This window comes from Marmota flaviventris, chromosome 13 (assembly GCF_047511675.1).
Source record: "Marmota flaviventris isolate mMarFla1 chromosome 13, mMarFla1.hap1, whole genome shotgun sequence".
Taxonomy (NCBI): domain Eukaryota; kingdom Metazoa; phylum Chordata; class Mammalia; order Rodentia; family Sciuridae; genus Marmota; species Marmota flaviventris.
The window spans coordinates 65,723,988-65,749,046 of NC_092510.1; the positions used below are offsets into that span (position 1 = coordinate 65,723,988).

At 36.6% G+C, this 25,059-nt stretch overlaps 1 protein-coding gene and 1 pseudogene across 3 annotated transcripts in view; both read right to left on the minus strand.

The window, feature by feature from the left end:
• Rigi (RNA sensor RIG-I) overlaps positions 1 to 20,227 on the minus strand; it is a 62,971-nt gene extending 42,744 nt beyond the window's left edge. For all 3 annotated transcript variants that reach the window (XM_071600684.1, XM_071600683.1, XM_027931022.2), the window contains exons 1-2: positions 19,988 to 20,227; positions 5,953 to 6,087 (exon numbers count right to left, since the gene is read on the minus strand). In XM_071600684.1, the coding sequence (XP_071456785.1) occupies positions 5,953 to 6,087; positions 19,988 to 20,093 (241 nt within the window). In that variant the 5' untranslated portion in view covers positions 20,094 to 20,227. The remainder of the gene's footprint in view (positions 1 to 5,952; positions 6,088 to 19,987) is intronic.
• A 2,854-nt stretch (positions 20,228 to 23,081) lies between these two features.
• On the minus strand, positions 23,082 to 24,635 carry LOC114089136 (TIP41-like protein; annotated as a pseudogene).
• Between the last annotated feature and the right edge of the window lie 424 nt (positions 24,636 to 25,059).

A 25,059-nucleotide genomic window follows, 5' to 3' on the forward strand; every position in this document is an offset into this window, starting at 1 on the left:
CTGATGATGGACATTTGGTTTACTTCCATCTCTTACCTACTGTGAATAATGCTGCTATGAACATGGGTGTGCAAATATCTCTTTAAGACCCTACTTTCAATTCTTTCAGAAATATGCCAAAATTAGTATTGCTGGATCATATGATGATTCTAAGGTTTGAAAGGACTCTCCATGCTGTTTTCCATAAGTTACACCATTTTACCATCCTACCAATAGTGCACAAGAGTTCATTTCTCCATATCTCACCAATATGGGTTACTATGAATTTCTGATAGAAGTTATCATAATGAGTGCGAGATGAAAATTCAATACAGTTTTAATTTTCATTTATTTAATGATTAGTGATGCTAAGCATCTTTTCATATGTTTGTTGAGCATTTGTATATCACATATGAAGAAACGGGAAGTCCTTGGACTAATTCTTAATCATGTTATTGGATTTTTTGTTGAGTTACAGTTCTTTATATATTCTGGATATTAATCCCTTACCAGATGTTGACTAGTAAATATTTTCTCCAATTCATGGGTTCACTTTCCATTCTATTGATTGTGTCTTTTGATGCACAAAAGTTTTCAAGATTTGATATAGCCTCATTTATTTTTTGTTTTTGTTACATATGCTTTTCTATCACTTTTTAATATTGCTGAATCTATAAAATTAAAAAACTTAAGACACTGCCAGATAATTGTTGGTTCATTCTTAATTTTAAAAAACTATATATGCAATATTTAATTAAGTAGTCAGAAATTAAAACAATGCAATGCATATAGGTTGAAAATTTTACAATCATCTTTCACTTGAAAATCTTGCTCTCTCCAACCTCACAGAGATAATCAACATTAACAGTTTAGTTTCCTTTCATATTTTTTCAATGAAGTTCCATGAAAAACCCATATATAATCTGGGTTCGTCCTTTTTTACAAAATGGAATTGCATGATGCACATTATTTCTGCCACTTGATTCCTTTATATAATATTATATCCTAATACAGTATTCCTGAATAGATGTCTTTCATCCTTTTGACTACTATATATTATCCCATAGTAAAGATATAACATGTTAAAGGGATGGGTATTTACTCGTCTATTTTCTCCTTTTCTTATTTATCAAGTTGATATCGTATCCAAGAAATCATTGCCAAAGTCAGTGTCATGATGTTTTCCCCTTGTTTTTTTCTAAGAGTTTTATGCCTTTAACTAAGGTTGAATTAATTTTTGTATACAGTGTGTGATAGTTAATTTTGTATGAACTTGTTTGGACTAAGAATGACCAAATAGCTGGTAAAATATTTCTGGATATGTCTATGAAGGTGATTCCAGAATGTGAATCAGTGGACTGAGTAAATGTTGTAAAATGTACACAGGCATCATTCAATCCATTGTCAAGGACACAAATAGAACAAAAAGCCAGAGGAAGGGCACATTCTCTCTTTTCTTGAGCTCAGACATCCATTTTCTCATCCTGAGACAAGAGTGTTCCTAGTTCTTTGATCTTACAACTTTAGAACTCACACCAGCAGCCCTTTGGTACTTAGGTTTTCAGACTCAGACTGAATTATACTACTGACTTTCCTGGTTCTCCAGCTTGCAGACAGCAGATCATGGGACTTTTCAGTCTCTACAATTGTAGACTGTAGATTGTAGATACGTAGATTGTAGATACGTAGATTCACATGCATATAAATAACACCTGTGTATACAGATACATCCCTTTATACAGACATACACACACACACTATAACCTACTGATTCTGTTTTTCTGGAGAGCACTAACATATGTATAAGTATCCAACTTCATTCTTTTCCATATGAGTATCAAGTTTTCCAACGCCATATGTGAAAGAGACTATGCTTCCTCCATTGAGTAGTATTGGTACCTTTGTTAAAGAACATTTGACCATTATACTCTGTAGAGTTTATTTCTGGGATATTGGTGTATTTGTCTCCATAACCAGTTCCACACTGTTTTGATTGCTATAGCTTTGTAATATGTTTCAAAAATCAGGAAGTGCAAGTCTTATGCGTTTGTTTTTCTTTTTTCACAATTTTAACTATTTGAGGATGTCTTGAGATTCCATGAACTTTAGAATAAATTTTCCTATTTCTGCAAAAAAATGCCATTAGAATTCTGAAAGGGTTGCACTGAATCAGTAGATTACTTTGGATAGTAGCAATACCGTAAAATTAAGACCATCTTCTAATTCATGAACATGGGTTGTCTTTCAATTTATTTCTATCTTCTTTCATTTTTTTCAGCAATATTTTGTAGTTTTCAGGGTATGAGTCTTTCACCTACTTGGTTAGGTTTATTCCTAAGCATTTTATTATTTTTGGTGCTATTATAAATGGAATTATTTTCTTATAACTTTTTAGGTTGTTATATAATATATGGATAAGCAACTGATTTGGGTTTTTGATATTGTATCCTGAAACTTCTCTGAATTTATCAGTTTTAACAGTTCTTTTAAAATTGTTGCAGTTTTCTACATAAACCATCTCATCTATAAACAAAGATATTTTATTTCTTCCTGTCCAATTTTACTTTTGTTTCTTTTCTTGCCTATTTGTTCTTATATTTTTATTGCTAAACCTCATTTTATTTTAAAGTAGAATTTAGAAGTTCCATTTTTACTTATAAATTAATAAGGGGTTTTAGTAACTCATAATAACCTAGATTAGGTATATCCCCAAAATGGAGAAACAGTGGTTTCTCTGAAGAGGGTTGTATAAGAGGTAGTGGGGAAGGTAAACAGAAGGAGACTCACTTTACCCTTCTGTACCATTTAAATTGTTCGGAATAAATAGGCATATATTACAGTAACAAATTTAGAGAAATCTTAAGGCAAGGTTAGGAAATGAAAGAAAATAAGTCAACAATTTTTAATCCTATAAACAAAAGCAGAAAAGTTTCAGTTCACAATATTGGAACCAAGATTTAAACAATTTCACCTAAATTTTTTTGAAAAATAAAACCACATCACTTTTCATAAAAGAACTGCAATTATACTGATTATATATATGTGTGTCTCTTGAGGAATTCTAATACCTAGGGAAGGACAGTGTGTGTTTTGCTTTTAACATTGTGCTAATTTAACATATTGGTGTTACAATATGAGGACACAGGTAATAGAAGACACCTCATCATCAGAATTTGTTTTCCTGTAGTAATGACAAGTTTTCTTTAATTTCCCAGGTTTTAAATCATTCTACTACAATGCAAATAATAATTGTATAACAACTATATTTTGATTAGTGCCTCTTTGTATGCATTGTGCTAGGTTCTTCATATATGTATCTCTTACTCATTGTTTACAACACAAAAAGAAAATTATCCTTTGGTTTCTTTGACAAATGAGTAAACTGGAGAATCAGAAAGGCAAGTAACTTGGCTAAAATCCCTTAAATAGTTAAGTGGCTGATTTGGTGTTGAAACTCAATGCCTACTCTCACAGTCTAATATCTCAGTTCAACAAATTACCCCAAGAGAAAGCCATCAGTAGACCTACGTTCTAACTCTAGCAAAAATGCCAATTATCTGTGTGATCCTGAGCAAACCTTCCCTCAAGGCCTTAGTTTCCTCACGTACAGGAGGGAGGTTGGATCACATGATTTCCAAGATGTCTTTCATATCTCTGGGTAAGACTGACTTTATAGGTGTGGATAAGAAAGACTAAGGAACATATCAGAGCTCTAAAAATAGAAATTTAAAAGATATGCAACAGGGCTGGGGTTGTGGCTCAGCGATAGAGCGCTCGCCTATCACATGCAAGGCCCTGGGTTTGATCCTCAGTACCACGTAACAATAAATAAAATAAAGGTATTGTGTCCAACTACAACTAAAAAATAAATACTTTTTTAAAAAGCTTTGCAATGGTTGATAACATAATAGAATATTTGTAACACATAAAAAACACACCAAAATGTACACATGTGAACCCACTACTTATATTAAGAACAAGAATGTCTTAACATTTGTGTATACCTTCTCTTCCCCAGCTTTCTATCCCCTCACCAAAGAAATCACTATTGTGTATTTGATATATCACTCCTGATTTGTTTGTTTGGGAATGGTCACATGACATATGTTTGCTTCCTTAAACAATGTATGGTTAGTTTAATTTGTTTGGGACTTCATACATATTATATCCTATGACATTTAAGCTTCTCTGACTTTTTTAAAAAATTAATATTACATTTCTAAGATTTCTCTGAGTTGTAATCTAGAGGTATGTTCACACATTTTTATTGTAGTTTAATGGACTACTGTGTGAACATTATAAAACTTGTTTTTCCATTCTTCTCTATGAGGATACTGGGGTTGTTTCCAGTTTTGTTTGCTTGCTTTTGTTATTATAATTATACTACAAACATTATGGTATGTGTACTCTAAAATGTATATTTTTCTAGGGCACAAACTAAAGAATAAAACTTGGAAAAAGGGATAAATGACGGTTGAATTCTACCAGACAATGTCAAATTGTTTTTCAAAATAGTTGTGTCTGCTTATGTATACAGCAATATTTAATATTTTCCATTATTAAATGTCTTCTTCACACCTTCACACTGTTGGACTTAAGTTTGCTGTCGAGTAGTTAAAAAGTGCTGTCTCAGTGGGTTCCTATTTATAGTTTCCTAATTGCTAAATGAGCTAAGAATCTTTTCATTTATTTATTCACCTTTCATACATCCTGTTCTTCGAAATATCTGTCCACATCTTTTGGTCAGTGAGTGTTTTCTTCCTTTTCCTGATTGATTTTAAAATATTCTTTGGTAAGTATATATTTTACAATTATCCTCTCCCACCTTGTGACTTGTTTTTTTTTACTTTCTTTATAGTGACTTATGATAGTATTAAATTAAGAACAGTTTATCAAATTTACCAAGTTTTCTTTTATGGCTAATGCTTTAATATCTTATGAATAAATCCTGCCATGCCCCCATGTAATAAAACTATTCTGTTATTTTCTAAAATGGCTTAAAAAATGGCTGTTATATTTAAGTCTTTAAATTCTCTTGAATTCAAAGTAAGAAATACAAATTTATTTATATCCACATGGATCTGAAAGTTAGGGTGTATTTGGTTTTTAACATTATCTCAATTATAATGGTCGACTGCTATTTATTGAATAGTTCCCTGGTTTCCCAGTGATCCTCTGTTCCCAGGGGTCTTTAAAATATCAGATGTGTGGGTCTCTGTAAGAGACTCTGTAGTTTTGTTGTTGTTGTTTTTGAGATGGTGGTCTCACCATGTTGCCTAGGCTGGTCTCAAACTCATGGATTCAAGCAATCATTTTGAATAGCTGAAAATATGGGCGCATGCCACCATGTCCAGCATTTTTATAAATCTCAACACCCAGAAGGGAAAGGCCAATTTACCTAATTCTTATGCAAAGGTGTCTTGACTATTCTGAGATCATGATTCTTTCATATAGATCTTAAAATCAGTTTGTTAAGCCCATTGGAAAGGCATATATGATTTTTATTAGAATTGCATTAAACATACAGATAAAAGTAAGGTGAACTGACATTATTATGGTACCAAGTCTTACTTTCCATGTGCAGGGATGTACCTCTCTACTTAGGATGTCTTTAATGTTTCTCACTAATATTGTATAATTTTCTCCATCTAGATTTTACAAATATTTTGTTGGATTTATTCCCCAATACATCATCTTTTTATTACTATTATAAATGGCATTTCATTCCTGTTTGCTTCCACCAGGTAGAAATGCAACTAGTTTTGTATACTGATCTTACATCCAATGACCTTGCTAACCACTCTCATTAGTTACAATAATCTCTGTAGATTCCTTTGGATGTTTCAGATAGACAAGTGTGTTATGAGCCTGAAAACAGTATTTTGAATACCTCAAGATTATTAGCTCTTCACTTTTATAGCATTCTGACAAAACAAAGAAATAAGCTCTGATTTGTAAGGAGAATGAACTCACCTGCTTGGTTTAAGGCATCCAAAAAGCCACGGAACCAGCCTTCCTCCTGGAGTTCCAAAAGGAACTGTAGGAAAAGTGAGGCAGCCTCCATCGGGCCCCTGTTGTTTTTCTCAGCTTGAATATACTGCATCTTATCTACAAATAGAAACGAGAATACATCAAACTGCAGAACTACTAATTACTGGAAGAAAAGCCAGAAGAGGGCTGCCAGACTTTCCTGAATGGGGCAGGGGCTCGAACAAGTCACATCATGGGCAGGAACTTCAGGAAAGCAGATTCCCTGCCCAGGCTGACTATACCCCATCTGTACCAACTCACTCTTCCCATCTTCTATGGAAACTTCTTGTTTGGTGTGGAAGTCTGAAAACATTTGAAGAAAAGGGAGTTTCCTTAAGACGTTTGAAAAACTCCCCCATTACAACTCACAGCACTAGGTTAGATGGAAAAACAAAGGCTTTCTTTCTGTTCAAAAGGCTAAGGCAACTGCTGGAGTAAAGGAGTTCGAGTGCAGCACTGCTCAAGGACTTTAGTAACAGCTATGGTGGTCTCGGAAGCAGTTCAAAATGAACAGGGATACTCTCATGACCCTTCTAGGTTTTTGCTAAGAGGGTTGCAAATACAGCAGAAAAGAGAAAAGAAAAGGAACTAAAAAGAAACAGATCAGCTACCCACAAACAATCTCCCAGCCTGCTGGTGGTCATTCTAACTTTGCACACTTAACTCCATACCTAAGGATAGGACCAAATCATCACCTTCGTATGACCTCACATTTAGTAAGTTTCCGTTTTTTTCTATAGTTGCTAAAAAACAGATTCCAAGGGACTAAGCTGGTGAACCACTATGTTCTTAGAGATTAGAAGAGGATCTGCCACATTATAGACACTCATTAAAGGCAAATTGAAAAAAAAAAAAAAGAGGAAAGAATGCCTTATATCCTTATGATATTAAGTGACCTGTTTTGGTAACCCAACAGTAAAATTAACTCTTTAAGTATAAAATTTAATGGTGTTTAAAAGTTATAAATCCATTACTACTATCTAATTTTAGTACATTTTCATTGCTATAAAAAATCCTTTAACTACTAGCAGTCACTTTGCACTCCTCCTCCTGTTTCAGTCTTAGGCAATCACTAATCAACTGGTTCTCCATGGATTTGCCTATTCCAGACATTTCATGTAAGTGGAATCATGACATGCGGTCGCTGTGGTGTCTTTCACTTAGCATAATGTCTTCAAGATTCATCCATGTAGCATGTATCATTCACTACTTTATTGCCATGCTTATCCACACATCAGTTAATAGGCATTTGACTGTAGCCACATTTTGGCCATTATGAATAGAGAGGCTATGAACACTCAGGCACAATTTTTAGTGTAGACATATAAATTCGTTTTTCTTAGGTATACATGGAAATGTGAGATTCTCAGGTCTTATGGTAACTCTATTTTTAACATTGTAGGGAACTGCAACTGTTTCCCCACAAGCAATGTAGGAAGATTCCAATTTCAAAATATTCTTGTCAATGTTTCTTATTGTCTTTTTCATTTAGCCATTTGTATTATTTTCCTGTGGCTGCATAATAAATTTTCAGAAACCAGGAGCATAAGATGATCGAAATTTATTCTCTCACAGTTCTAAATGTCATCAGTTTGAAATCAAGGTGTCAGCAGGGCTACATTTCCACCAAAGGCTCTAGGGGAGAATGCATTTCTTGCTCCTTCCAGATTCTGGTGGCCCATCACCACCAGAAGGCCCAACTTCTAGTGATCTCACTCCCTCCAATCTCTGCCTCTGTCTTCATATTGCCTTCTCCTCTCCCTGGCTTGTGGCCACATCACTCCACCATCTACCTCTTGTCTGCACATGGCATTTTGTCTCTGTGTCTTCATATGCTGACTTCTTATAGGAACACCAGTCATACGGGACTAAGGGCCCATGCCTTAATGCAGTACGACCTCATCCTAACTAGTTATAACGACCTTATCGCTAAATAAGATCACATTCTGAGGTACTGGGAATTAGAACTTCAACATCTTTTTGAGCAACACAGTTCAACTCTTAATGGTGACCCGTCTCCGTCTAGAGAGAAGCTCCACCACCTGCACCCTGAGGAAACACAAGACCAATCGGAAGCCTCTCGCATGCCCTTCACCACGTCCCAGTTCCTGGCGCCTCTCCATGGCACAGCGTGCGCAGTTCTCCAGCTCTCTGAACCTCAAAGACTCAGGTCAAAATCTGGTTCCAGAACGGCAGGGCCAAGGCAAAAAGCCTGCAGGGGGCATAACTGGAAAAGCTGAAGATGGCAGCTAAACCTAGGCTGCCCCTCCCGGTTTGGTCTCCCTTTCCCCATCAACTCGCCCCTGCAAGCAGTGTCCCTATCCGGAGCCTCCTACCTTTTCCAAAGACCTTCTCTTCCCCTCCTGCCCATCCGACTCAAGACCACGTCAGTGGGATACCGCGTAGAATCCAGGATGGATATTCGTTTAAAAGGATTCACCTCTCTCTCAAAGAAGGGGACCAACCCAGTCCTCCTACAACGAAATTTCAGGCACCGTCCAAAGTGTCTAGGCCCAAGGGCCCCAAGTCCTAGTTCGAATTTCTTCTTTAGATGGGAGGCACCACGTCCTGTTTACTCGGCGTCATATCCTAAATGTTCCCTTCTCCTTTCACGAAAATTGGCTCTGGCAGTTTCAATGTATAAATAAATAAATAAATATATATACATATATATGATAAAATATAAGATTTTTATACAGTAAATGTAAAAATTCAAATTATTTTGAAAGGCAAAATTTATAAACATATGCAAACTTTATAAACATATATCACCTTAAAGAGACTGTAAGTCCATTTGTTGTGTTTTCCTAAAGGAGGAGACAGGTTATTTCCAAATTGGTGCGAATTTGGTGGTCTTGATATGCTGAGTTGACTTCTACTTATGGAAATCAAATACTAGAATTAGGATGCATCCAGGAAGTAGATAACGGAAAGCTTCTGGCAAATAAATGAGGTATTATAACACATTTGCATTTTATATGCATAAGAAAAAGCTTGTGAGATGCTACCATATTTGACTCTATTTTCCTCCTTCTCCATATTGTTGGTTTTATCATTTATTTTTCATAAGCTTGAAAAAAAGGTGGTGAGAGTAATCCTGAGACCACCCAGGGCAAGGTAGAAAACAGAAATAAATACTTCCTAACTTCTCTCAGTGCTGTGCTATTTAACTCCATTTCGGGTCAGTCATCAGAGAGCAAAAAATTAAAGAGTATCAGAAGGCATTGATGATTACTATGAAATACTAGGTACATCAACTCACACATTGCAAAGATGTTTTTTTTTTGGGGGGGGGGGTACGAAAGTGTAGTAATTTTCTGCTTAAAAAAAAACAAATATCTTACCTATATGCAAAATATTCTTGAACAATTAGTAGAACCAGGAAGGAAAAAAAATCATGCTTTCTCTGTGTGTGTACCTATTGTATGTGCTAAACTTATTAGGAAAAGTTTCCACACTTTTTAACATGTTGGGGGCAGAGGGTAAAGCCATCCTTTAACTTGCTAAAAATGGTGTTGTCAAACAGCCCATGTAGTTAGCGCGCAGGTGGTGTTTCACCTTGGTGTCCATCTCCCTTCCCCAGTACACTTTAATCCCTTTGAAAGGGTACATTGTACAATTTTATATATTTTATTGAAGAGTTATTCCTTATCTCTTATTCTGAATTAAATTAAATGTTTGGTTTATTGCAGTAAAAGAAAAAAAAATAGTGACCTATCTCATCACTTATCCCAGCTTCCCTGGGTCTACAACTCCACCCTTCCTTCCAGTCAGTTCATCCTATTCTTAATCTCAGGGCTTACAGCTGTGTTCTTGCTCACTGCTGCTCAGTCTTCCCTCAGACACTCCAGCAGCCATTACTGACACACTGGGTATCAGCAGAGGTCCAGATTTATCCCAGGCCCAGCAGAGGCCTTTCCAGGTAAATTGTACTGTTTACTTGTACTTTGCTAAAGACCGTTCCTGCGGCTAGCTGGCCCCAATATCTAACAGAATGTAATTCTCACAATTGAAGTTCACCAACAGAATCTAAAGCCTTCAAAGGAGCAGGGGAATAGGGAGGGAATACAGCACAGAATATATTAATGATAAAATAGGACGTAGAAAAAGAGAGGAAAGCAAAAAACTTATGGATAAATATGTGCATAATAAAACACAGAGACATGAATAGAGAAGATATAACCAAAAATTTTTTAAGCCAGAACCTCATAAACATGAGGCACATATTCTACAACTGAGCTACACGTCTAGCCCAGTACACCAACTTTTTAACTACATTAGCTTGTAGGGAGGGCATTGAAAGACCTCTACTATACCTTTTCCATTCAAAAATTTTAAAAAAGTATTTAACATAGTATTTTTCTTTTTTAATTAATTTATTTATTTTAATTAGGTATATATATTACAGTAGAATGCATTTTGATTCATTGTACACAATTGCAGCACAACTTTTCATTTCTATGGTTGTACACGATGTAGCATTGCACCATCTGTGCAGTCATACATGTACCTAGGGTAATGATGACCATCTCATTCCACCATCTTTCCTGCTCCCATGCACCCTCCCCAACCCTCCCTCTCCTTGCCCAATCAAAGTTGCTCCATTTTTCCCATGCCTCCCCACTCCCCCTTATGGATCAGCATCCACTTATCAGAGAGAACATTCGGCCTTTGGTGTTTGGGGATTGGCTTCCTTCACTTAGCATGATATTCTCCAATTCTATCCATTTACCTGCAAATGCCATAATTTTACTCTCTTTTAATGCTGAGTAATATTCCATTGTGTATATATACCAGTTTCTTTATCCATTCATCTACTGAAGAGCATCTAGGTTGGTTCCACAATGAACAGAGCTGCTATGAACATTGATATGGCTGCATTACTATACTATGCTGATTTTAAGTCCTTTGGGTATAGAACGAGGAATGGGATAGCTGGCTCAAATGATGGTTCCATTCCAAGTTTTCTAAGGAATCTCCATACTGCTTTCCAGATTGGTTGCACCAATCTGCAGTCCCACCAGCAATGTATCAGTGTGGCTTTTCCCCCACACCCTCACTAACACTTATTGTTATCTGTATTCTTGATAACTGCCATTCTGACTGGCATGAAATGAAATCTTAGAGTAGTTTTGATTTGCATTGCTTTAATTACTAGAGATGTTGAACATTTTTTCATATATATTTGTTGATTGAATGTATATCTTCTTCTAAGAAGTGTCTGTTCAGCTCCTTAGCCCATTTATTGATTGGGTTGTTTGTTTTTTTCATGTTAAGATTTTTGAGTTCCTTATACATCCTGGAGATTAGTGCTCTATCTGACGTGTGTGTGGCAAAAATTTGCTCCCAAAATGTAGGCTCTCTCTTTACCTCATTGATTGTTTCTTTTACTGAGAATAAGCTTTTTAGTTTGAGTCCATCCCATTTATTAATTCTTGATTTTATTTCTTGCACTTTAAGAGTCTTATTAAGGAAGTCGGGGCCTAATCCAATGTGACAAAAATTTGGGCCCAGGGCTGGGGATGTGGCTCAAGAGGTAGCGCGCTCGCCTGGCATGCGTGCAGCCCGGGTTCTATCCTCAGCACCACATACAAACAAAGATGTTATGTCTGCCAAATACTAAAAATAAATATTAAAATTCTCTCTCACTCTCTCTTAAAAAAAAATTGGGGCCCAATTTCTCCTGTATTAGGTACAGGGTCTCTGGTCTAATTCCTAGGTCCTTGATCCACTTTGAGTCGAGTTTATGCATGGTGAGAGATAGGGGTTTATTTTCATTTCACTGCATATGGATTTCCACTTGTCCAAGCAACATTTGCTGAAGAGGCTATCTTTTCTCCAATGTATGTTTTTGGCACCTTTGTCTAGTATGAGACAACTGTATTTATGTGGGTTTGTCTCTGTGTCTTCTATTCTGTACCATTGGTCTACATGTCTATTTTGGTGCCAATACCATGTCATTTTTGTTACTATAGCTTTGTGTGTAGTATAGTTTAAGGTCTAGTATTGTGATGCTTCCTGTTCACTCTTCTTGCTAAGGATTGCTTTGGCTATTCTGGGTCTCTTATTTTTCCAAATGAATTTCATGATTGCTTTTTCTATTTTTATAATGACATTGGGATTTTAATTGGAATCATATTGATTTTGCATAGTGCTTTTGGTAGTATGGCCATTTTGACAATATTAATATTTTGCCTATTCAAGAGCATTAATACAGTATTTTTCAATTAGCCTGTTAAACTTACCTTTGGATATTTTTATGTTATTGCTTTACAACTATACATTAGCACAGGAAGAACAAACATGCTTACAAACCTGCAGTACCCCATGTGGAAGCATGGGCAACCCCTCCCTTACGCAAATATTCCTTCTCCTTCTCTCCTTCTCTCCTCTCCTTCTCCTTCTCCTTCTCCTTTATGGGTTTTATTTAGTTATACATAACACTGGGGTTCATTCTGACATAACTTTAAAGGCATGAGATATAATTTGCTCTCAATCATACCAGTACTTCCCCTTTCCCTCCCTTCCTCCCTCTTCCTGTTCCCTTACTCTACTTTACTGATACTTCTGCTATTTTAGTTTTTTGTTGTCATTGTTGTTTAGTGCTTTGGATATACATGATGGTGAGATTCACTGTGGTACATTCATATATGTACTTAGAAAAGTTACCCTAGATACATTCCACTATACTTCCCTTATCCTGTCCCTTCTCCCTCCCCCTCAATCCTCTTCATCTAGTCCATTGATCTTTCTTCTATTTTTATGGAATCCCCCCTTTATCTCTCTCTCTTTCTTCCCTTTATTTTGGATTAGCTTCCATATATCAAAGAAAACATTCAACCTTTGACTTTCTGAGTCTGGCTTAGTTCACTTAGTATGATAGTGTCCAGTTCCATCCATTTTCCAACAAATGCCATAATCTCATTCTTCTTTATGGCTGAGTAATACTCCATTGTGTATATGTACTATATTTTCTTTAGCCATTCATCTAATAGGCATCTATAAACATGCTTCCCTTCACTCATTAATAGGTAATAGATGTCATTTCCCATCAAAGGGCACCTAGGTTGGTTCCCTAGTTTGGCTACTGTGAATTGTGCTGCTATAAACATTGATGTGGCTGTTTCACTGTATTAAGCTGGTTTTAGTCCTTTTGGATAAATACTGAGTAGTAGGATAGCTGGATCTTATGGTAGTTCCACCCCTAGTTTTTTGAGGAATCTCCATACTGCTTTCCAGCATGTTTGCACTAATTTTCAGTCCCACCAACAATGCATAAATATATCTTTTCCCCCACATCCTCACCAACATTGGTTATTATTTGTATACTTTATAATTGCCATTCTGACTAGAGCCTCCCTCAAATCTTACTCTCTTCAGACTAGTTTCCTTCATATTACTTTGGCACATTTTGTTAAGTTCATTTATTTTAAGTTTGGTACTATAAGAAATAAGTTTTTATATCATGTATTTTTTCCAAATAACATTTTTTCTTTTTTAAAAACACTAAATGTTTAATCATAAACACATATAAAGACAAAGCTAAATGTATATCCATTTCATATACCTACAAAAATAATCAATTTTCCTGGATGTATCATGACAGATGGTGCTGTTTTGCTTTTATTTTTTAGACTTATGGACTATATAAACTGAATAGTTACCCATTGACATGCTGCAATTCACTGTTTAATTAAAATAATATTTTAAGCAAAAGCTTCATCTTCAGTACCAGAAAAACAAATTTACCTGTTGTAAACTGATTTTCAACCAAATTATGCTTTTGAGTTCATCAACACTTTCTCTATCTAGACAGATACGCAGTGATTCATAAAATGTACAAGAAGATTCCTATACAGTAAGGTCTGAGGGTATCCTTCTACTTTATGAGCAAAGTCCATGAACTGAATTTCTTTTAGAAATCTGTGTAATAAGCTAGGGTCTAGCAGGTGCACATTATCTGCCAAAACTCGCCAGATAAAGTGGAGTCTCATGCTAACTGGAGAATCTTGGAAACAGAAGCAATTCCTCTTTGTGTGTTTATTTAATGACACCTATCACTCACTTCCCCTACACTAAATGTCCTTAATATCTGTCAAAGACATTCCTCCTCTCCAACAACACTAACATCTCCTAAATTGGACTTTAAGCTATTACCATATTAATTGTACAGATAAATGGGATTCACTGTGCTAGCTCCATACATGCATGCACCATGTACTGATCATGTTCAGCCATCATTCTTTCACCCTTCACTTCTCCCACTCCCCCAGTACATTTCCCAGGCCTCGAAGTCCCTCTTCATTACTGTCTGTCCCCCAACTTCCCCATCTCTGGAGACCACTATTCCATCCCATATTTCTACAAGACTGACTTATTTGTTTCCACAAATGAGGGAGAACATTGCTATCTGTCTTTTAACACAGTGTCAATGTAAACATTTTAAGCACTTTGTGAAAAGCATGAAGAAGTAAAAAAAAACCCACTGAAATCACACCACATAGAATCAAACCCATGTAATATTCCAGAAAACACCTTCTTCTAATTATATGTACAAATTATATGTAGTTTAAAATAAATAGGCATCTACAAACATACTTTCCTTCATTCATTAATAGGTAATAGATGTCATTTCCCATCAATAAATATGGATTTACATCAATTTTTAGTGGCTGCATGGTATTATATCACATAAAAACACTTATTTAATCTATTCTTTGTTAATAGGTAAATCTAGTACAGATATCTGACTTTTCTTGCTTTAAAGTTTTCCTTAGAATAAATTCCTAAAAGTATAATTTGAATTGAACAGTACATACTTCTCAATGTTGTTACCTAGGGGCTAGGGCTGAGGCTCAGCGGTAACGTACTTGCCTGGCACTTGTGAGGTACTGGGTTCGATTCTCAGCATCACATATAAATAAATAAATAAATAAAATAAAAAGGTCTATTAACAACTACAAAAAGCAATTTAAAAAAATTTTTAAATGTTGTTACCTATTGCTCAACTCCCTCCACAACCCTGAATTTGCTCAATCTTCATAGTCTTTGCAAAACAGAAACAAAAACAGACCAAACATTTTTTAATGATTTTGTTTGTTATCTTCTTTAATCACTGTATTTTTTAAAAAACAAATTTCCCGCTCATTAAACATCTGTTGCAATGACACTGAATGAACTCTTCCTTAGTTCCAGTAATTTGGGGAAATTGTCTCTTTTGCTTTCTTTGAGGTTTACTGGTTATTTAGTTGTTTTATTTATTTATTTATTTATTTATTTATTTATTTATTTATGTTCTTGTTTTGTAGTTACTTGAGTCAAATTTATTAATCCATTTGTGTTATTGTTTTGAAATACCTATAAATCTATTTCCTCTGACTAGAAGATTAGGTATAGCTCAAAAATATGTATTATATGGGCTGTCTGCTATTCTTGTGAAAGTGGCTATAACTGGCTTGATTTTCTTTTTGTTAGAAGTTATTTTGAAAGTATAGGTAATTTTTGAAAGTTCCATAATAAATTTCTGGAAAATAGAATAATACCTAACAGTTATTTAGTGCCATGTACTTTAATTCTCAAAAACCTCTGAATGTGATTGCTGTTCTTATCTGATAGAGGAAGAAATTGAGTCAGAGAGGAGGAGTTAAGACATTTCCCTATAGTCACAAAGTCTGTAAATTAGAGAATTAATAAAGCTATGCTTTGGGGAATTTATTAAAGATTTATCTATAATGTAGCATCAATTCGATAAAGTTCTTTAAGCATTGGGAGAGTAAGACATAGTCTCTAAAGGATATGAAATTGATTATATAGCTATTAAATCAATTTTCTAAAATAGATCATTTAATCTGATTTAGCAAAAATGTCTTATAATTCCCAAAATTCTTGACTTTAAAGATTTTTTTTTCTTCTATTTTGATACACAAAGATTTAGATGTGCTATATCTTCGCTGTGAATTAGGTAACCTTTTTCCCTTTATTACCTTCTGCCTGTATGATGGTTTTTAGTATTAAAACGGCATCTCCTGATTTCTTTTCGTTTTCATTATTTAAGGTCTCTTTTTTAAAAAATATTTTTTTAGTTGAAAGTGGACACAATACCTTTATTTTATTTATTTATATGGTGCTGAGGATCGAACCCAGGGCCTCACACGTGTTAGGAGAGCAACTACGGAGCCACAACCCCTGCCCTATTTAAGGTATCTTTATCTTATTTTTGATGTTACTTGACTTTAGGAACCGGGTCTCTGGCAGACAACAAAGACCTGAATTCTGCTCATAGACACATCTGCCCCATCACATAGCCTTGGCTGATGTCTTCAGTCGCTGCCTTGTTTTATATTTCCCTTTACTGTTTCCTCGTTAGCTTCAGTTACTAAATACTTTTTTTCTTTTTTCTTTTCTAGGATGAAACATATAATCAGGCTTAAATTAATGTACCATTATCTTTACCCTTTCAGACATCATTTTTAAAATCATAGAAGAGTACAATGGTATCTTTTCAATATTCTCCTTTAGAGGCAAGAAATTTCATTCTGGTTACTTTCCATAGTTCCTTACTAATGGTAAAGATTTTAATCCAAATAATTATTTTAAAAATCATTATCCTTTTCAATTTGACAAAGTTCCTTAAGCATTGGGAGAGTCTCTCTATAGGATATGAAATTGATTATATAGCTATTAAATCAATTTTCTAAAATAGATCATTTAATCTGATTTAGCAAAAATGTCTTATAATTCCCAAATTTCTTGACTTTAAAGATTTTTTTCTTTTAAACAAAAATCTTTTTTGTTTAAAAAAATGTTCTGATGTTGCATTTACTTTTGTAGTCAGATTTACAGTTATGCAAAATGAACTCCACCTGCTGGGCTTCATCATTCATCACCAATTCTTGAACTCTAAGATCTCCCTTTATTGAGTTATTACTAATTTTTTCAGTTCTTAATCGTTTGCAATGGGTGATTTTCATAAGAAATGTATATGAGATCCCACCTATACAAGATTTTCTTGCATACACAACCTAAAAACCTGCCTGGATATAAAATTTGGGAGACTTTTATTCTCAAAATTCTGCAGTTTTATTGTATAGTTTCATGAGAGTTATAGAGAAGCAAGAGACCAACTTAAACTGGTTCCCTTGTAAGAGACCCAAGTTACCCTACTGGATTTTTCCCAAATGTTTATATTATTTCTTCATCTCAGAATTATAAAAATCCTACCAGTATTTATTGAGACTTGACTCCTCCTCAATAAACTCATTTACTACACACTGCTTCTTTCTTAGAAAAAAATTCCTTCAATTTTTTTCCATTTATTTTTACCCTTTTTTGTTCTCTTTTTATTGGAATCACAATGTACACAAATTGTAGGGTCTGGATCTGTGTGAACATGCTACAAAGCACTGCTTCCATTGTAATTTTTAAGTACAATCATGTTTTCAAAAGAACTGCCTACATTTAATTTCTTCCCTTAGCTATTTATTTCTAGTCTTCTTCTTCTGCTGCTTTTTTTTTTTTTTTTTTGTAGCTGTGGATGAAGAGAATTCCTTTATTTTGTTTATTTTTATTGGTGCTAAGGATGGAATCCAGTGCCTCACCCATACTAGGCAAGCGCTCTGCTACTGAGCTATAGCCCCAGCCCCTCCTTAGTCTATTCTTAACAATTAGTTCACCTTCAACCCATCACCATTCCACAGAAACCATTGCCATGGCAGGCCACAGATGGCTATAATGCCAAAGTCAAAGACAAGATCAAGTCTATAACACTGCCATGTCCACATATGTGGATGTTCTTTCCCAGTTCTGTCTTCCTTTGTTTATTCATAAAGGATGGGCTTTCTCAGGATTCTGTCCCAGGTTCTTTTCACTCACTATCCAAAAGGCAATTTTACCTATTCTTCACTGTTTCCAGTAAAATCTCTAAACAAATGACTCCCCAAGCCTAGATGTTTTGTTTTGTTTTTTTCCCCTGAACTGCAGACCTATGCTGTTCACCATCTGATGAATCTCTCTTCTTGGATGAACCAGAGCACACAACCTCAGCATGTCCAACTCTGAACCCTTCATCTTCTACTGCAAACCTGTCCCTCCTCCAAAATTACCTATCTCACCACCATTCATTCACTCAGAGGTCTAAGCTAGAGACCCGAAGCTCTCCTCCAGCCTGCTGTAGCCCTGACCTATTCACCACAAGAGTACTATTGATTATCCTTTCCAAGTGTCTCTTCAATCTATCCACTTCAAACATTCTTTCAGACTTCTGTTCTCTCATCTGGCCTGTCTGCCTCCAGTTTGCCACTCCCTTATCTTGGATCTCTGCATCTGCTCTTGGCTCTCCTCCTACTCCTCCAATCCATTCCTCAAACTATAGCCAGTTATCTTTCTACACCGTAAATTCAATTAAGACTGTTGGCATTCCCCACTTCAGCCTGCCTCTCAAGCCTCAATTCTCTCAACCCCTACCTCCCTTCTCCACAACCTAAATCACGTGAATATTTTCTGGATTCCTAGCACACACTGGTTTATCTTTCACCTTGGACCTTTGCACATAATGAGCTCTACCTGCAACTGCTGGTCTCCTGACTCCAATTTAGACCTCAGTTCAAATGGCACATACCTGGAAAGTTTTGCCTGTCTTCTCCAGACAAGGTATACATCTTGGCTATGTGCTGCCACAGCACCCTATGGTTTTCCGTCAAAGAACTTACTGTGCTTTATTTTAATATTTAGTTAGAATGTATATGTGAAGGCAGATAACTAATTTGTTAAGGCAGGGACCATTTCTACTATGCTCACCATTGATTGCTCAATATGATGCTTCCTATTAATTAATATGTTTAGTAAATTACTTCCAACCCTAACATAATACCTGAAATGATTCGCTTATTCAGCGTTCATTGAGTCAATACATGAGCACACAAAACAATAGGATTCACACCACTTTGATAGTGTTCCATCCAAGCATTCCTAAAAGAGTTGTTTTCCATGTACTTATATTTTTCAGAGGCCCAAGCTACTCTGGTCACTGGAATACCATTTTATTACTTCTCTTTAGGCCAACCAGTAAACGGAGGTCCACTTTTGTTGGTAGTATTCCTTCACTTCTTTCTCCACAACTGTGGTTTGGTTTTGTAGAGCACATCAGGGCTGGAATAACCTGCCTTATTCTAATGCAATTTCAAAAATTCTCTCACATTGAGTTGCTTGGAGACTGAAAAGAAACTGCCAGATCCCCTCTCACCTGGATTCCTTCCAATCACCACCTCCCTTTCTCCTCTTGGGGGAAGCCTGAGCTCATTCATCTCCAATGAAAAGCCATTCACTACAACTTAGAAAGTGGCTACCTTCCATGATCAGGTGTCTCAAAATCTAGATGGAAGCGCCTGTACTTTAGCCTAAAGTATTCAGTCTTGGTAAAGTCCTGCTCCTCTCAAGCTTCCTATCATTTGGAAGAATTAAGACTTGGCAGAGTTATCAACTTCCTTTGAACCTGGACAGCATTTTGTACCCTGCTGTTTTAATCATTTGGGTATATGTGTCCTTGTCCTTCCTGCCACCCTTATCTCAAAAATCTCAGGTTATAAAATATACTAAAGAGGAGCCTGTATCTTATTTCTCAGTCTCTGATGCTAGTACAACACCGGGCACATAGTGGTCTAAATTATTAGCGGAAATAAATGAGACCGACCATTTCTTTCCCCAGCTTTGAACCTAAATACATTTGCACACACACCCCCCTCTCCCAACAAGTTATTCCACCTCGCAGCAACTCAAGTCCCCCGGCCCGGTCCCCGCGCTAGGCTTCCCACGGCTTTTCAGACTCTGATGTCCAGTATAAAACGCTGTGGGGATCTGGCCACTAACCCAGCTCCTGGAAAGTTGTAAGGCGTCCCGCTGTCATATGTAAAGTTAGAAAGAAAGAAAGTTAGCCTATGGACTTCAGGTAAAAGGCAAGGGGGGTTCGTTGGAGACCACTCACCCTCCCTAAACCAGGGGGCCATGTAGCAGAGAATGTGAGTTGGATCCAGAATCTTCCTGACATAGTCTCTGAAGGTGAGCAGATTCTGTCGCTGCTCGGTCGTCATCCCGGCCTCGGCTCCCGCGCAGGGTCTGCCAGGCTGGGCGCCGGCTCCCTTTTAAAGCTGTAGGGGAGGAGGCCACCGCCAGGAGGGTAGGGATTTTCCCAGAAATGGATCCTAGCTGAGAGGCGGAGCGGCTGGGGAACTTAATTACAACTGAGAAAACGGAAACCGAAACTAGCGGCCGCTGGGGCTGGGGAGGCACGGGACCTTCCCAGCTCCGCGCAGCTCAGTTTCCTTTTCTGCGGACCCCGGGGAGCTGGCCGACCCAGAGGCCCCCAAGAGCAGCCCTGGGGATTGCTTTTATGTTTATGTATCTTATTTTTTGGTTTCGCTTTTATAATGATAGCAGTTTTAGTTTCAGTAAAACGTGCACAGCTTAAGTGTGCAATACGATGAGTTTTGGAAGACATGTACCGGTTTTACCTCTTCTCCCAGCTGGATCCCCTAGTAAACAGCATTGTTTTAACCTAGGAAATGGCCACCTGTTTACCAAAGTGACCATATCAGGTTGCATTCCCACTCGCACAAGAGAGCTGCAGTAGACACATATCCAGTACACGCATTGGTTTCTTTGTTAACTTCCTCACTGGTCCATGTGAAATCATTTATTATTGTGGTTATTAATGTAGTTTTGATTTTCCTTATAAGGATGCTGAACACATTTGCTTGTGCTTATGGGCCTTTCATGTAATTTCCTTTGTAAATCGTCTGTCCCTATCTTTTGCTTTGTTTTGGAGAGTTTTGTTGTTGTTGTTGTTGTGTTTCAATAGACTGACAGGAGTTACTTATTCTGGGTACAAAGTTGTCAAATAAAATGTATTCGAAGTATCTTCTCCCAGTCTGTGGCTTGCCATTTCATTTTCTTAAAGCTGTCTTTTGAAGAGCAAAAGTTTACATTGACAAAATCTAATTTATCAGCATTTTCTTCTGTCTACTGCTTTTTGTGAGCTTTAATTGCTCCTTAATAAATCTTTGCAAAAATAAATAAATAATCTTTGTCTGCCAGGAGGTCATTAAGATACTTTGTTTTTTCTTTTAGACTCCTTATATTTTTATCTTTTACTTTTACGTCTATAATTATCTTGAATTAATTTTAGGGCAGTATGACATAGAGATCCAAGTTCACTCTTTCCATGCTTCTGATATACATACCAGCACCATTTGTTGACAACTTTTCTTTGTTTTGTTGAACACTTAATTGACTGCATGTGTGTAGATCTAGTTCTGACTCTTTTATTTCCTATTCTAGTTTCCATTTCGGTTTTCTGACTTTTATTTCCTATTCTCTTAGGGGAAGCCTGAGAGCTCATTCATCTCCAATGGAAAGCATTACCTACAACTTACAAAATGGCTATCTTCCATGATCAGGTGTCTCAAAATCTAGATGGAAGCGCCTGTACTTTAAAAGTATTCAGTCTTAGTAAAGTCCTGCTCCTCTCAAGCTTCCTGTCATTTGGAAGAATTAAGACTTGGCAGGGTTAACAACTTCCTTTGAATTTGAACAGCATTTTGTACCCTGCTGTTTTAATCATTTGGGTACATCTTTCCAATTAAAAAAAAAAAATTGCACACAATGTATAATATGATGTTGCCCAGAAACTCCAATAAACATTCTTATGAATTTTTCATTTCTTATAACTTGCACGAATTGAGTCTATTCTGTTCAGATCTGTGAATAAAACAAAGCTGACAATATATTATGTATATATACACTTTTTTCTGTCCTAAGAGAAATCATTAAATATGAGTACATTTAGTATTCAATGAACAACAAATTCTGATTCCCTATACCTTGGAGGTAATGCAGAAGGCTGACACATTCCAAAATTATGTGTGACCAAATCTACCCTGCCTCTTTGGCTCACCACAACATACCAAAATTAGAGCAGTGATTAATATCCAAGTGTATTTTTTTCACTAAAATTAATCTTCAAGCCAATACCTGAAGAACTTTTCTAATACTTTCAATTAAATATTATTTTATGACTTTTCCGTCAAGTGTAATATACACAACAATTATTTCAAGTCAGAAAAAAAGAGGGTGATTCCCCCCCTGCCCTTTAAAAAAAAAAGTTTTATATCATTTTTAAAAATCCACTTCAAGTAATTCCTTACACAATTTTCCTTATAAAGAGACTCTAGAAAGGCAAAAATCAATATAATATATTTAAAGGGTTGTCATCAAAATAACCAAATGGACTTGAAATTTACTTTTGTACAATTTAAAATTCTGTACTACCTAGGTTCCAGGCCAAAAAGCACTTATAGATGGAGGAAAGACAATTCTGATACCCTAGGTTCATATATTTCTATGTATGTAACAGCTTCAGTTCTCCAAAATACTAGGTTTAGGTTTTTTGTTTGTTTGTTTGTTTGGTTCTATATCTAAAATATTTTTAAATCTCAAAGGTAATTTAAAATTAGGGGGTAATTACATTTTTTAAATTTCGTGGATGAAGATCATTAAACCGTAGCAACTCGCAATTCTGCATAAGTGAGAATAAACATCAGAAAGTCCAAAGGGAAGAGCTAATACATGAAGATGCACCATCTGGAATTCTATGACAGTTGGAACGCATTGGGATTCAATTACTTCAATTAACCGCTTTATGGCAGAAGGCAGGTGTTTCATGATGGTTGCAGATTATACCCACGCCAATGAGATATATGCACACCATTACTGCTGTGGTCACACTCTGTGATAATTCAGAAATCCAAATTTAACCTCAGAATATCTAAAACTGGAGTATGAATTTGAAGGTAGTTCAAACAACAGTTGATTGAAACCAACAATCTTTTTTTTTTTTTCCTTTAAGGCTATAAAAAATCTAAACATAAATAAGGCAATTAATTCTCAGGATAAAAATGCACCCTAATAGTCAAGGTATCCAGTCAGATTCCACAGTGAGTATATGCTGTATCACCTTCTATTCCACAGGTGTACTTTCTTATTAGTGTCTATAGGATTAAGATCGATTCTTTATTAGCTGCTCAAACAGACTCCTTTATTAGTAAATATTGTGATATTTCATTAGGTTCCCTGAACAGGGAAAGTGGGACATGCATTAAGTAAGCAATTTTGCTCTCATGATCTTATAGGTAATGATCTTGTAGGTCTCCTCTACCTAATAGTAAAGCCAAGTGTCATTTATTCTGATAAACACCCCCATCGAGTCTCAAGAAAAACCACAACAGCAGAAAAAAAGCTAGAAAGCATAACTCTAATTTTTACAGACCTGAAACACCATGATAATGAAGTACATCTTCAAATAGGAGAACTTCTTCAAAGAATTGTCTGTTCTCTGGCTTTCAATTTCTCTGTATCTGTATGATCTGTTGCAAGTATCTTTCTATTAAGAGATTCTCTAAGTAACATTCCTTTATAACCTTTATCATCTGTTGCATTTAAGTAGGACAGACCAGGCAGGACACCTAACAGGAAGCAGGTTTATAGGCTGCAGCCAGGTTCAAAAGGGGGGGCTCTTTGCCTCCATTAAATCACCCCTCTGAACCCTGAGTTCAGAAAGTTTTAGGACTCTCAGGCTGGGGATGTGGCTCAAGCGGTAGTGCACTCACCAGGCATGCGTGCGGCCTGGGTTCCATCCTCAGCACAACATACAAACAAAGATGTTGTGTCCGCCGAAAACTAAAAAATAAATATTAAAATTCTTTCTCTCTCTTAAAAAAAAGTTTTAGAACTCTATACCTAGTGTGTAAGGGGAAGGGCTCAGAAGCTCACAATCTGTAGAAGTTCACATAAAAGCAGCTTTTTTACTCTTCTGGGCACCCAATTCAGGCCAAGGACACTCTGAAAGTCAGTGTCTGGGAAAGGGAAAGTGACCCTCTCCTTTCTTCCCACAGTCCTTTGAGATGCAAATGCCTCTATCAAGGTTCCAGACCCAGGCTGGAGGCTGGAGTCCCTCACTTGGTCTCTGCAAACACACTCTCCACCTGAAAACTGTTGTAGAAATTCTTGCAGATAGTCTAAGAACAATTATCTAAACAGAATTTTTGAGGGTCTCTGGAGAAGCTTAGTTATGGCAGGGTTCTTCTGGGTGGGGGGGGTCTCTGGCCTGCTTCGGTATAGGTCCAATCATATGGTTTAGTAACTTCTTTCTCGAGTGTTCACCCTCACTTCTGCTTTCCAGCTACTTTTCTGCACAGGCTACTTCAAGCATTCCTTGGTAGTTGTTTATACATCTGAATGCATCCTTAGCATTGAACTCAATCCCAAAGCCAGAGCCATGCTGGATTTTCTCTCTTTCCCACCCCGCTCCCTCCCTCGAAGGGGTCTCCCTAAGTTGCTTATGGCCTTGCTAAATTGCTGAAGCTGGCTTTGTACTTGTGGTCCTCCTGCCTCAGCCTCCTGAGCTGCTGTGATTACAGGCCTGCACCACTGCATCTGGCCCATGTTGGATTCTTAAAACCTTGTCTTCTAACATCATTTTAAATCTCTGCTGACTTCATGAGGTGGGTCTTAGTGGCCTTCAGTTTCCAGAGTCAGAAAGAGAAGTCCTGGTGGCTACTCTGCAAGCTGTGGACCATTCTGGCAAGGTGAGCCCCTGGGGCTTGGAACACACAGGAGTGGCAGAAATCACCATATCTCTGATGCCTGCGGCCCCTCCATTTGTAATAGTTTCTAATATCCCTGTGATTTCTTCTTTCACCTATGGCTTACATAGAAGAGTATTGTTTGTTTTTCAAATACTGGGAATTTTCTAAATGGTTTAGTGCTACTGACTTCTGATTTTAATCTGTTGTGGTCAGAGGGCTGATGCTGTAAGATTTCAGTCTTGAAGTTTTCTGATATGAACTACCTTTGATATACATCAGGCACACGTAAGAAGAATGGTGCTCTGCAGTTCATGAGTATAGTGTTCTATAATGTCGGTTATGTCAGATTGATTTATAAAGTTACCCAAGTCTCTTAAATCTGTACTAATTTTCTTTCTGCTTGTTCTATCAAATG